We start from the raw sequence: 15,000 nt of genomic DNA, 5'->3' as shown, positions 1-15,000 counted from the left end.
TGAAAACAGTGGTTCGATTTTGGAGTGTCCTTCTCCTAGAAGGGCTGCTTACCATAGCTAAAAGTCTCTTCTACCCTTCATCATCATCCTTTCAGCCTTCAAAAGTCCTTTGTTGGATGTAGGCCTTCCCCAGGTTCCTCCACAGACTTCTATCGCAAGCTATTCTGTGCCACTGTTGCTTATGTTGGTCTAAGTCATCTCGCCAGCGGGTTTTTTGTCTTCCTCGGTTTCTTGTGTATCCTCGGGGTGTCCAGAAGGTTGTTCGTGATGTCCATCGGTTGTCTGTCATCCTGGCAATGTGCCCTGCCCAGTTCCATTTGAGCTCGCTAATGGTTTCAAGGATATCCATTACTTTAATTTTTTGACTAACAAGTGGAAAATAGCCACTGAACAATACTGAGCAGTAGTTAACTCCTTGAGTGATGGTGAATTTTCTGGTTATCTTAGTCAGGTGTATGAACAAAAAAGAAAATGTGTAAAGAATAGGCCAGACTGCTTGGTGTATGTGTAGGCAAAGGAAAAATGAGCCGTAACCACTATCTGGCCAGTTAAAGGATCCAATAACTCTCTAAATTACGGTTTTTGAGTGACTAAAAATTAAAATCAAGATGTGTGATGTTGTAAATTGTTAAATTAGATGGATTTGTTTATAGAAAAATGCAATTAAAAGTGATTATACTGTAAATATTGTGATTGTAAAGAATATGTAATTTAACTGGCCACTATCTGGCCAGTTAAAAGATCCAATAACTCTCTAAATTACGGTTTTTGAGTGACTAAAAATTAAAATCAAGATGTGTGATGTTGTAAATTGTTAAATTAGATGGATTTGTTTATAGAAAAATGCAATTAAATGTGATTATACTGTAAATATTGTGATTGTAAAGAATATGTAATTTAACTTTTTAATAAAAAGATAAAAAAAAATAACTCTAGCGGTAGTAGCTGCATGGAATTATTGATTATTGTGCAGACGATCAGTTTCAGTAACTACAACTAAGTTCATTCACCTTTCCTGATAGTACAGTATTTTCATTCACTTCCCCGAAGGATTTTATTTGATCCATTTAGTGCGTTTAATTTAAAATTGAAACTGACTTTTACGTCAATCTACTGAATTATTTCGTGCGTTTAATTTAAAATTGAAACTGACTTTTACGTCAATCTACTGAATTATTTAGTGCGTTTAATTTAAAATTGAAACTGACTTTTACGTCAATCTACTGAATTATTTAGTGCGTTTAATTTAAAATTGAAACTGACTTTTACGTAAATCTACTGAATTATTTAGTGCGTTTAATTTAAAATTGAAACTGACTTTTACGTGAATCTACTGAATTGTTTCGTGCGTTTAATGTAAAATTGAAACTGACTTTTACGTGAATCTACTGAATTGTTTCGTGCGTTTAATGTAAAATTGAAACTGACTTTTACGTGAATCTACTGAATTGTTTCGTGCGTTTAATGTAAAATTGAAACTGACTTTTACGTGAATCTACTGAATTGTTTCGTGCGTTTAATGTAAAATTGAAACTGACTTTTACGTGAATCTACTGAATTATTTCGTGCGTTTAATTTAAAATTGAAACTGACTTTTACGTGAATCTACTGAATTTTGTATTCAGAGTTTTGATTTACAAATTGGATGGCATTCCTGATAAAAATACTTTGAAAAGTGTAAAGATGTTTGCGTCCTTCGTAATTGAAAATAAAAAAAAAAAAAAAAATCTTTGCGCCGTTTAGTAATCTTGTTTTTGCTGGTTAAATGTCTCGTTTATTATTATTATTATTATTATTATTATTATTATTATTATTATTATTATTATTATTATTATTATTAGCCAAGCTACAACCCTAGTTGGAAAAGCAAGATGCTATAAGGCCAAGGGCTCCAACAGGGAAAAATAGCCCAGTGAGGAAAGGAAATAAGGAAATAAATAAATGATGAGAATAAATTAACAATATATCATTCTAAAAAATAGTAACAGCGTCAAAACAGATATCTTGCTGGAATGTGCTTCTGGCCACTAAAAAAAAATACGATTGAATTTTTAGGTGTTGCTGTGTTTTTACGTTGTGAGTCACTTAGGACATCGGGGAGAAATAGATTTCATTGAGCTCCAATTGCATAGGTTTGGTCAGCTCTCTTTCCAACGTCAGTCGAATTTCTTTAGTTAGTTGGACGACACACGCTTCCCTCCTTCTGTTACCTGTGAAAATGAAAGGAATGTCTGCAGACGGCCCATAGTCTCCTTACTGTTTGGTAATTGCCTTCGTCAAAATCGAAGATTCGCTATAGGATTACCAGCATAAATGAAGGCCTTTTTATTTTTGTTTTCCATATTTTTTACATATTTTTTCCCATTTCTAGATTTTATTTTTCGGTGCCATCGACAATAAAACCTTTTTTTTTTATATTCCTTTATATTTGGGTTGTTCTTAAGATAGTTTTAACCCAAGGATGGATCTGTAACATTTACGGTCAAGTACTTTAAAAGAAAAAAAAAAAAACGCAATTTTTATTTAATTATTTTTTTTTTTTTATGTGAACAACATTACGAAAACCTGCTGAACCAATTTCAACGAAACATGGTGGACACAATGAGGTCCTTGAGTGGACATGTTGGGTATGACCCAAGGTAAAATCCATTTAGATTTTGAAGAAAGTACATCGAAGTACAAATACGCAGTGAAGTTGAGGGCAAAATCAGACTGCTCGTTTATTATTTGTGAACAACATTACGCAAAAAGAAAAAAAAATACTGAAGCAATTTCAAAGGACCAATTCATTAGATTTTGAAGAAAATACATCGAAGTGTAGGTATGCAGTGGAGTTAAGAGCAAAATAAGACTAGCAGTGAAGTTAGGAGCAAAATAAGACTAGCGGTGGAGTTAAGAGCAAAATAAGACTAGCAGTGGAGTTAGGAGCAAAATAAGACTAGCAGTGGAGTTGAGAGCAAAATAAGACTAGCAGTGGAGTTAAGAGCAAAATAATACTAGCAGTGGAGTTAGGAGCCAAATAAGACTAGCGGTGGAGTAAAGAGCAAAATAAGACTGGCAGTGGAGTTAAGAGCAAAATAAGACTGGCAGTGGAGTTAGGAGTAAAATAAGACTAGCAGTGGAGTTAAGAGCAAAACAAGACTAGCAGTGGAATTAGGAGCAAAATAAGACTAGCAGTGGAGTTAGGAGCAAAATAAGACTAGCAGTGGAGTTCAGAGCAAAATAAGACTATAGCAGTGGAGTTAAGAGCAAAATAAGCCTAGCAGTGGAGTTAAGAGCAAAATAAGACTAGCAGTGGAGTTAAGAGCAAAATAAGACTAGCAGTGGAGTTAAAAGCAAAATAAGACTAGTAGTGGAGTTAGGAGCAAAATAAGACTAGCAGTGGAGTTAAGAGCAAAACAAGACTAGCAGTGGAGTTAGGAGCAAAATAAGACTAGCAGTGGAGTTAAGAGCAAAACAAGACTAGCAGGGGAGTTAGGAGCAAATTAAGACTAGCAGTGGAGTTAAGAGCAAAATAAGACTAGCAGTGGAGTTAAAAGCAAAATAAGACTAGCAGTGGAGTACAGTGGAGTTAGGAGCAAACTATGACTAGCAGTGGAGTTAAGAGCAAAATAAGACTAGCAGTGGCGTTAGGAGCAAAATAAGACTAGCAGTAGAGTTAGGAGCCAAATAAGACTAGCAGTGGAGTTAGGAGCAAAATAAGACTAGCAGTGGAGTTAAGAGCAAAATAAGACTAGCAGTGGAGTTAAGGGCAAAATAAGACCAGCAGTGGAGTTAAGAGCAAAATAAGACTAGCAGTGGAGTTAAGAGCAAAATAAGACTAGCAGTGGAGTTAAGAGCAAAATAAGACTAGCAGTGGAGTTAGGAGCAAAATAAGACTAGCAGTGGAGTTAGGAGCAAAATAAGACTAGCAGTGGAGTTAAGAGCAAAATAAGACTAGCAGTGGAGTTAGGAGCAAAATAAGACTAGCAGTGGAGTTAAGAGCAAAATAAGACTAGCAGTGGAGTTAGGAGCAAAATAAGACTAGCAGTGGAGTTAAGAGCAAAATAAGACTAGCAGTGGAGTTAAGAGCAAAATAAGACTAGCAGTGGAGTTAGGAGCAAAATAAGACTAGCAGTGGAGTTAAGAGCAAAATAAGACTAGCAGTGGAGTTAGGAGCAAAATAAGACTAGCAGTGGAGTTAGGAGCAAAATAAGAATAGCAATGGAGTTGAGAGCAAAATAAGACTAGCAGTGGAGATAAGAGCAAAATAAGACTAGCAGTGGAGTTAAGAGCAAAATGAGACTAGCAGTGGAGTTAAGAGCGAAATAAGACTAGCAGTGGAGTTAAGAGCAAAATAAGACTAGCAGTGGAGTTAGGAGCAAAATAAGACTAGCAGTGGAGTAAGGAGCAAAATAAGACTAGCAGTGGAGTTAGGAGCAAAATGAGACTAGCAGTGGAGTTAGGAGCAAAATGAGACTAGCAGTGGAGCACTGTTCCCGCAAGTAGCATGTATGATGTTGGATTCTGACACCACAATTATGACTGGTCATCACTGGCGTTTTTGCCCTTCTCGGGCGGACATCATGAAACAGTAGAATACGCGATATGGAACAAAGTTGCCAGTTGCCCTTATTTCAGGCCAAAAGCGCCTAAAATTTGGCCTTTTTAAAATTGAATGACCTTAAATACTATATTTTTGGCCTTTTTCTACTATTAGGTTGGCCTTTTAAAGCTACGGTTGACTAGAAGTTGGCCTTTTCCTCATATACCTGGACACCTTGCTTTCTCCCCTCACGGGTAAAAGACATGCAAACCACTGGCAACCCTGATATGGAACTATCCGTTGCCACAGGAAAGACGATATTGTAATCATGCGAGGGAAAATTTTAATGGTCGCTATTGTTGATTTCAAGGACAGCTATTATTCATGGGACCAACAGTCATAGAGATAACTGACTAGTTTCAGCGAGAGTTTTACATGAAAATGCGCAGCTACTCATTTTAGTTTATTATTATTATTATTATTATTATTATTATTATTATTATTATTATTATTATTATCTAAGCTACAACCTAGTTAAAAAATAAGGATACTGTAAGCCCAAGGGCTCCAACAGGGAAAATAAGCTCACTGAGCAAAAGAAACTTAGTTGAAAAATAAGGATACTGTAAGCCCAAGGGCTCCAACAGGGAAAATAAGGTCACTGAGGAAAAGACACCTAGTTGAAAAATAAGGATACTGTAAGCCCAAGGGCTCCAACAGGGAAAATAAGCTCACTGAGGAAAAGAAACCTAGTTGAAAAATAAGGATACTGTAAGCCCAAGGGCTCCAACAGGGAAAATAAGCTCACTGAGGAAAAGAAACCTAGTTGAAAAATAAGGATACTGTAAGCCCAAGGGCTCCAACAGGGAAAATAAGCTCACTGAGGAAAAGAAACCTAGTTGAAAAATAAGGATACTGTAAGCCCAAGGGCTCCAACAGGGGAAATAAGCTCACTGAGGAAAGGAAATGAGGAAAGAAATAAACTACAAAAGAAGTAGTGAATGTTTAAATTAAATATTTTAAGAACAGAAACAACTATGAGATACTAGATCTTTCATACTATCATTTGAACATTACATTACGATCAGTTGTTAATTTAACTTCGATGCCTTTCAGACCAGTTTAGTTCCAATTTAAAAGATTTATTTTTAAAACATGGCTTTTATTGTAACAAGGAAAGCAGGTGTAATCGGTTCATATTAACTAACAATACATAATTTGCATTATGTTAGGGTAACATAAAATTAACTGATCTCTAGTGTCGTCGAAATTACTTTGCGCACGAATTCTTAAGTGAAGACTGACATGTTGATGAGAAGGGGTCAAAAGGTTAAGTCATTGTTTTGTAGTTTAGACAATAGAGTTCTCTTGCTTGAGGGTACACTCGGGCACACTTCTATCTAGTTTCTCTTCCTCTTGTTTTGTTAAAATTTTTATAGTTTTTATAGGAAATATTTATTTTAATGTTGCTACTATATTTAAATACTTTTATTTTTCTTTATTTCCTTTCCTCACTGGGCTATTTTCCCTGTTGGGGCCCCTGGGCTCATAGCATCCTGCTTTTCCAACTAGGGTTGTAGCTTAGCATTTAATAATAAAAATAATAATAGGGACAGATAGTCCGTAGAACAGCTTAAAAAAAAAAAAAAAACTTAAAAGCTTTCTAAAACATGCTGCAACAACTTTGAAAACTCATTTTCAAGGAATGATAATGTAGTTATTCGTTAAACGTCTTTCATGGATGACATTAGTCAAAGGTTCATCACCCATTACTTTTTAAAACCGCTATTATTTGTATGCCTATCAATGCCTTGCTAAATGTTTTTTTAGTTGTAATAGTCTGGTTGTAGTGATTGACAAAATAGTTTACGGGCCCTATTTGTGAGTTTATAATCCATGATCCCCTTCGTTTAAAGCAGTGGTTCTCAACCTGGGGGAAATTTCCCCCTGGGGGGAAATTTGAAGGTACCAGGGGGGAAATAATTACACTACCTACTAACTAAAAAAAAATATCAGGTGACAAAGCTAGCCCTGATATTGATACACTGGTGCACAAGAAGCAGCCTCAACCTTCTCACTAATTCAATTTTGAAGTAGAAGAATAAACAAAAGTCCTTTTATTTTGCTACTAGACGCTCTCCATATACTGATAAACAAATAGTTAGAGTAAAATGGATAGAGAGCGGTTAGTTACAACTAACCTCATAGCTCTATGGCTATGCTGTTAGTTGTTACTAACCGCTCTCTATCCATTTTACTTTGTAACTATTTGTTTATCAGTATATTTGTATAATGGAAAAATAAATTATTAATTCGTCACAGTGTGCTTCAACTACTCTTTCCCTCATACACATGAAGGGGGAAATCTGGAGGATTGCACTGCGTGCAGGGGGGGGGGGGAAATGACAGGAAAAAGGTTGGGAACCATTGGTTTAAAGATTCTGTAGCCTATTAGTCTTTTTATCTAACACTTCCTTAGCGTCCGTTGCAAAACTAGGCCAAGTCATTTAATTATGTACTTACTGACATAAAAGCAGTGATTTAAATGTGGAAATGCCGAGCAATACGAAGCCTGGGCATGCCGGCCGTGTAAGGGCTATGACGTAATAGCTGTCGTCCGTGGGTCCAAGCAGTGTTGCCACATATACAGATTAATCTTAAATATACAGGTTTTTCAGCCTGATTAAGATTTTCAGATTTTTCTTATAAAATAAGCAAAATATACAGATTTTTAGGAGACAATACATTTCCCCTAAAAAAAATCCTAATTTCAATTCTTTTGACATTAATAAACAGGAAATTTCCTTTTTATTTTCTTTTTTCCTTCAGCCAATTCATCTACTCTAAATTACGTGTTATTTCTAAAATCTAATCTACCAATGTCTCAGATTTTCTATACAGATTAATTATACAATATACAGATTTATTCAGATTTTTTTTTCTGTAAATATGCAGATTTTTTTTTTAAATGTGGCAACACTGGGTCCAAGCGACGAGCGTAACGAGCGTCCGAGTTGCCAGGTTGGCCTTTTTCACGTCAAAAAACTCCAAAATTGTCCTTTTTCGTGCTAGATACCTAAATTTGGCCTTTTTGAAATTGGTTAGCCTTAAATGCTATATTTTCGGCTTTTTTCCTTTATTAGGTTGGCCTTTTAAAGCTACAGTTGATCAGACCATTTTCTCATTTGGAAAACCTGGCAACCCTAACGAGCGTTCAAACTCAGTCCGCAATCTGTCTTCATCCAAGCAGTACCCTCTGGCGATGCTCCCTTTGTGATTTGATGAAAATGTTATAATATACATTGCAGGTTACGTTGATTACGGCACTAAAACGAAGCTGAAATGTCAACTATGTTTAAGTAGGGTCTCTCTCTTGATAAAGCAATTGAAGTTGATATTTCTGACAATTGTAAGTAGGCTGTAACTGTCATTTTTCCTCTAATAATGTGAGCTATGTAAGTACTGTATCATTTATTTTACTTTGGGCTCGATTATTTTAACATAACAATTCCAAATAGCTACTATTCATTAGATATAATTCTGAATATACTTAAATACTCATATCAGTTAACATTTTCTTTGTTAAGTGCTTCCTCGGATGGCTCTTCGTCTCCAAGGTAGGTTTAACATCATTCTGAGTTAACCTTATTCATTTATCTTTTTACTCATTCATTCATCTTTTTATTCATTCATTTATCTTTTTATTCATTCATTTATAATGTTGATATATGTTGACATGCGCTACCCGCTCATATTGCTTTGTATTAAGAAATGAATCCTGAATGTAAACTTGTATTGCCAATCCCCTATCATTGGTGTAGGCTTACATTAGGTTTTTCTTGCTTTTATATGGTCATCGAATCATGCCGTTGCTAAACTGAGCTTCTGCCTATTGAAATTTATTTTATACCTAAGTAACCTTTCTTATTTGTCATAGAATCTTAGACAAACATTAGCTCAAATAGATAGCTTCAATAGATGCTGAAAATTCCGTTGTTCATCGAATCATCCCGTTGCTAAACTGAGCTTCTGCCTATTGAAATTTATTTTCATACCTAAGTAACCTTTCTTATTTGTCATAGAATCTTAGACAAACATTAGCTCAAATAGATAGCTTTAATAGATGATAAATGCTGAAAATCTCGTTGTGCTTGAAAAGTATGCTAAAGTATTTTATTGTTTTCAATTGCTTGTCGAAGGCTTTTCCTATCGCCCCTCCCCAATACGGCGGCGAATATGTAAGTATTTTCAGTATGTAGTTGAACACTTGGGATATCTTTGAAGTATAAGCAAAGTGCTAATTCCAAAATATTGCATATTTTCTAATATAAACTGACGTGTCTTATTTATATTCTTACTTCAATGCTAAGGCTATTTGTGACCATGCTTATAAAAAAGTAAACATTATTGGATGTTGTGTATATCATATATATATATAAATATATATATATATATATATACTGTATATATATATATACTGTGCATATATATATATATATATATATACTGTATGTATATATATATATATATACATACAGTATATATATATATATATATGTGTGTGTATATATATATATATATATATTATATATATACTGTATATATATACATATATATATATATATATATATACAGTATATACGGTATTTTCAAATGATATGACATGTCATAACCTGGAAATCGTAATATCTAAACAATTCTCTCTGCTACATTTCAACGAAGGTCGGTGGAAAATACACCCGTTATAAAGTTCAGGTAAGGCATATAGCAATAACTCGTGTATGTGTATTTGTTAAGTATGATTGTGTAAAACGAGTTACCAGTTATGATAAATTATTTATTTGTTGATAACGTAATATACTTTACTTACTTGTTTTGGGTTTAAATCCAACCCTCCACTGAAGTCGAGTGAACTACTTCTCGGGCGGGTCCATATTAATCATCTAACGAAACATTTTTATTATAACTTATACAATTCTTTGATTGTAGCATCTTCCAAATCATATGATCTTGTGAAAAGTAATGTCTTTAGTTTCTTCTTAAATTCAATTGCTCCCTTTAGGTCCTTCATTTCAGTTGGCAGTTTATTATAATGTCTAGGCGCACAGTAGCTAAAAACCCTTTCACCAAATTTACTATTTGTTCTTGGTTCAGATAGCCTATGTTTGTCACTCATGTGTCTTATGTTAACATTTGTTTCTAGTTCTAGTTTGTTCAGACATTCTTTTAGATATTTTGGTTCATTTTGGTTCAGTATCTTAAACGTAAGAGTAGCTTGTATTCAATTCTCGTTTTTATAAAAGTGCTTTTGTGATATTTCCTGCGTCTGATGATGAATGTCATAAAATTATACGTGTAGACACAACATTCTCCGTTCAATGTGAATAGAATAGATAAGCAAATGAGCCTTTTATCGTTTGATTTATATCCATGAATACAACACGTCTCTTTCTTTATGAGACCGTTGAGCTGGTCGTTGACTCAGCGAAAATAATAACAGAAAGCATCTTCAGAAAAAGAAGAGTAAATTACAATTAATTATAATGCCATTGAATAAATTTAAGATGAGGATTAATGAGCTAATCTAAATTTATTTCAACTAGTTGTAAATTTGAATAAATTTAAGATGAGTATTAATGATCTAATCTAAATTTATTTCAACTAGTTGTAAATTCAATGTAAATTTAATTCGATGTCAAGTGAATGGTTAGGTTGAAATAATCATATTTAACTGATATTGAAATATGATAAATAGTGTTTACCACCAAACGTGTATGAATGGGATGTTGATGTAAGGACATGCAATGAATATTTAAGTTACCAAATGTACCTGATATCGCCTGAATGTGCTTCCGAAGATCATTGACACGTCTTTGAAAATACAATACAATTTATTCATTGGTTTACTATTTCAATAGCAAAAAGTTACGGTAATAGGCCTACAAGTTCAAAGGTCGCTCATGAATGGCAGAGGCAAGGGACAGTGATATTGCCCTAGCAATCAGGACAATGCCCTAGAGACTGACCATATATTATATGTTCAGCGCCCAAGCCTCCTCTCCACCCAAGCTAGGACTAGGGAGGGCCAGGCAGTGGCTGCTGATGACTCAGCAGATAGACCTATGGGCTCCCCCAAACCCCCCAACCTTGGCTCACAAGGATGGTAAGGTTGCAGACACTAAAGGCACTAACGAGTCTGAGCGGGACTCGAATCCCCGACTGGCAAACACCAGGCGGAGACGTTACCAATCAGGTCACAGAAACTTTCAAGTGCTATAGTCCATTTCTTTTAGCGATGCATATTTGCACCGACTCGCAGCGGTGCCCTTTTAGCTCGGAAAAGTTTCCGGATCGCTGATTGGTTGGACAAGATAATTCTAACCAATCAGCGATCAGGAAACTTTTCCGAGCTACAAGGGCACCGCTGCGAGTCGGTGCAAATATGCATCGCTAAAAGAAATGGACTTTTATTTTTATACAACCTTATTCATTGAAAGCAGATTAATGCTGACAGGTATTAATGGTTTGTGATGTTTTGCTTCTATTAAATATAACATGATGATCGATATGACGTCATCAGCTCGCTTTGAGTTTGGAGGACATTCTCGAATAGAATTTTGAAGCTTAGATTTCTAAAGCCTTTAGCTACCCTCAGTTCAGACCACTATAGGCCTAGTGTGAGCTTTGAATCACCTTATTTTAGCTTCATATTTAGTAATATGATTTAGCTACCCTCAGTTCAGACCACTATCGGGTAAACTTCTAGGCCTAGTGTGAGCTTCGAATCACCTTTTTTAGCTTTATATTTAGTATTATGTATAGATATATGTGTGCATGATAAATTATACATATCTGTATTATATACATCTAAAGTTAGTTGTGTAGTTAGTTACTAAATGTAAAGTTCTTTCAGATAGTTAAATAATTTTTTTTTACAGATTTTGTTAGACTTAAAAAACAATATTTGTTTCATATCGACGAATATTTATTATTATTATTATTATTATTATTATTATTGAAATAGCCTTTTATATCCATGAGTAGCTCTTTGTTTCGATTTGACATGAAAACCATAACAGTCAATACATTAATATTTCAAGACGGAATTATTCATTTCTCTTAATACTTTCTATTACCTTTTTAGTCAATGTTTCACCCTCTCCATAAACCGGACAACTGGCCCATTATACGTGTTCCACTTTGCTAAATTGAATTCCGTTTGTTCTTGCCCTACTCCAGCATATTCCCAACTCCCTATAGCTCTTATAGAAGTTATCAAATTAGCCTTCATCTGTTAGGAGGATGACTTGCCGTTTCGACCCTGTTGTATTATTGTCGTATACATCAAAGCCTGATCTCCCAATTCAGTACTTGTCTGTGTGATCGCAAACTAAGGTCAGATAACCTTAAAGCATAAGTCATTTTGAACATCTCTAGTGCAGGTTATATCAGAAAAATCATGCAAATGATCATATAAGTGTCCTATTTGCCATACTTGTTCTCAAGTCATACTTATGAAATCTGGCCGATGGGGCAATTGAAAATCCAAGATGGCGACAGTTTTCAAAATGGCTACCAAATCAACCACCTAAAGTTAAAGTTTTGCTTTTAAGTTTTTGTAGTTTTCAGAGTTGTGAGATCTTGATATGGATTCTTATGTTTACAAGGCTACTGAACTAGATTTTAAGTTTTAAAAAGCAAAATTACATATTTTTCAAGATTTTATCGTTTTTTTCCTCAAGATGTACACTAGATTGTCCGTTTTTCACCTTAAAGGTTTTGCACCACAATGTTCAAAGTATGCCACTGGTCCTGCAAATGCTACTGCTCGTATATACAGTTGCTGAGGGATGTGCAGGGAAGCGCTGAGTTGCCGACTTAAAGCACTTCCTTACGGGAATTCTTTGTCAGTTCCTGACAGATCGTTTCAATATAGGATAGTGTTGTCCACCATATCTGTCCTGTCTCTCCTTTCTGTAACCACCCTCATTCGGCAAGACTGTTCGTGTTTGGTGGAGATAGTTGCCTGGCATGTTTTCTAAAGGTTGACAGTGTGGGATGCTGGAGAATTTTACAGAAACATCATTAAAAACATTCCAAGTCTGCCATACAGCTTCTTCCCTTTCCCACGGAAGGCAGATACGACCTCCCATCCAGTGACCAAGTGTGTCAAATTCTATGCTTGTATCATCATTTGCACGATTCCTCTCGAGAACTTCTGTTATCTGTTCGAATAATACGGGACAGGGAACAGACCCTGGCAAATTCCTCCATAAATGCTAACTGATATCGGGCACCCTCCCTTCACTTTTAAAAGGAGTAATGTGTGCACGGTATTTATGCACAATATTTAATTATTCAGTGTAGTAATTAAATTTAAGAAATATATATTAATTTTGGTGAAGGGTGTTCATTAATGTAACTTTTCACATGAATGTTTTTATGAAGGATCGGACTGGAACCGTTGCCCGAGATACCACCGAGGTGAGTACATGTAGATGTTTCCTTTTTCGTTTGTTCCAAATTCTTCATTTTATATATTTCTTGGAAATATAGATTTATCAAACACTGTAGTAAATGTTTACAGATGTAATCTTCATACATAAGAGAAGTATGTGTCAAAGGAAGGCCTGGTGGTTTGATAAAGCCCATACCCTTCTTTCAAGGTCTGTCGAGAGCGCTCTTCGGAGGAAGAGGTAAGAACTAGACCAAGGCTTTACGTCTCTTCTTGGTTTCAGCTAGACTGAAACCCTGATTTCTAGAAGTCATTTAAATGAATATGCCTTTTATTTTTCTTCTCTAATATTTGGAAAAGTTATATCCAATTCTTAAATGTTTTATAAAGGACTGATTCTACTTAAACTTTGGTGGTAATTTTTGATGTGCTCACCATAACATTGCATTGTTAGCTTTCAAAAGTTAAAGGTTTACATTTCATGTGTATTTTTCATCTTATGTATACTTTTAAGAGTTATTTGAGATATGGCTTCTGCTTTTTTGGCCAATATCTGGATTAGTGCTTTCAGTACAGGAGAATTCATTGTTGTTTTACATTTATTTAAATTTGTTGAGTAACAAATACTTGCTAATGTGCATCAAAGCATTGGGGAGCCACTGGTCCAGAAATCGCTGAAAATTGACGTTTTATCAACATCTATTCTCTTAACAGGAGTTCTTTACGAAGGACCTCAGCATTGAGACGGTAGGACTACATTTTTCTAATAAAATTTGAATTTTTACATTTGCATATGTTTGAGTCACTTAAAAATCCACCATTATTACATTTATGAGACTTTACCTTTTACTGTCCAAAATATGTCACTAGTATTTCTTGCAATTCTATTCATAAAGGCCAATGCTTTTGAAGGAGTTGATCTAGTTAGCATTACTTGGCACAAATAGTGATTTACTTTTTTTTTCTACTTTACATTGGGTCACGTTTCTTGTCTTTCCTCTTTGTGTCCAATCACTCACAATCTTTGGTAGAAAAGGCAACAACTTGTACCGCATCTGTTTCATACACGCTCATACACCGTAATGCTGTTGCTTACCAATTGTCGCAAGATATCTAACAGAAAGGGGAGATGAATGTGACTTTATCCAACAAGATAACGATCTTATATACAAACAGTTGAGGATAACAATGGCGCAAGAATTTCAACAATGTAAAACATACAATGGCAAGCTTCAACAGGTTTTTTTTCTATTATCACTGCACGATAGAGCGAGAGATAAGAAAATAAAATATCACGTGCAGTACAAACTCTTCATTGGCACCTCAGTCATGAATGGCCGTCTCGGCCCCAGGACCGGGCCAAGCAGCCCAAATTCCTAACATATATGTTAGCGATAAACTGCTTCTGAGACAAGAGAGAAACAATATCCCCACTTTGTAAGAGAAATCCTCTCGTTGGTGAATCAAAGATAAGTCTCTGTGCACAAAACTCTCCACCAGACCTTGTTATTATTATTATTATTATTATTATTATTATTACTATCCAAGCTACAACCCTAGTTGGAAAAGCAAGATGCTATAAGCCCAGGGGCTCCAACAGGGAAAAATAGCCCAGTGAGGAAAGGAAATAAGGATATAAATAAATGAAGAGAACAAATTAACAATAAATCATTCTAAAATAAGAAACAACGTCAAAACAGACATGTCATATAATAAACTATCAACATCAAAAACAAATATGTCATAAATAAACTATAAAAAGACTATGTCCGCCTGGTCAACAAAAAAGCATTTGCTCCAACTTTGAACTTTTGAAGTTCTACTGATTCAACCACCCGATTAGGAAGATCAATACTGTATTGATAGTTGGTTATTTATATGTTGTTTGGGTCAGTAAGAAGAAACTATATACGAAAGAGGAAACAGATGCCTTTCTTAAGAGTAAATTTAAATATGATCGGTGGCTTTTGGAAAATATCTATAAAGACTGAATAAAATGTTCACCAAAAAGTATATAAAT

At 34.9% G+C, this 15,000-nt stretch overlaps 1 protein-coding gene across 1 annotated transcript in view; it reads left to right on the top strand.

Annotated features, from left to right (window-relative positions):
* LOC137642472 (major facilitator superfamily domain-containing protein 8-like) overlaps positions 1 to 15,000 on the top strand; it is a 66,593-nt gene that overhangs the window by 12,889 nt on the left and 38,704 nt on the right. The window contains exons 2-3 of the mRNA XM_068375066.1: positions 8,113 to 8,142; positions 12,974 to 13,009. Of these exons, the coding sequence (XP_068231167.1) occupies positions 8,113 to 8,142; positions 12,974 to 13,009 (66 nt within the window). The remainder of the gene's footprint in view (positions 1 to 8,112; positions 8,143 to 12,973; positions 13,010 to 15,000) is intronic.

This window comes from Palaemon carinicauda, chromosome 1 (genome assembly GCF_036898095.1).
Source record: "Palaemon carinicauda isolate YSFRI2023 chromosome 1, ASM3689809v2, whole genome shotgun sequence".
Lineage (NCBI taxonomy): Eukaryota > Metazoa > Arthropoda > Malacostraca > Decapoda > Palaemonidae > Palaemon > Palaemon carinicauda.
The sequence above is the reverse complement of the archived record's forward strand: the minus strand, read 5'-3'. Positions and strand labels throughout refer to the sequence as shown.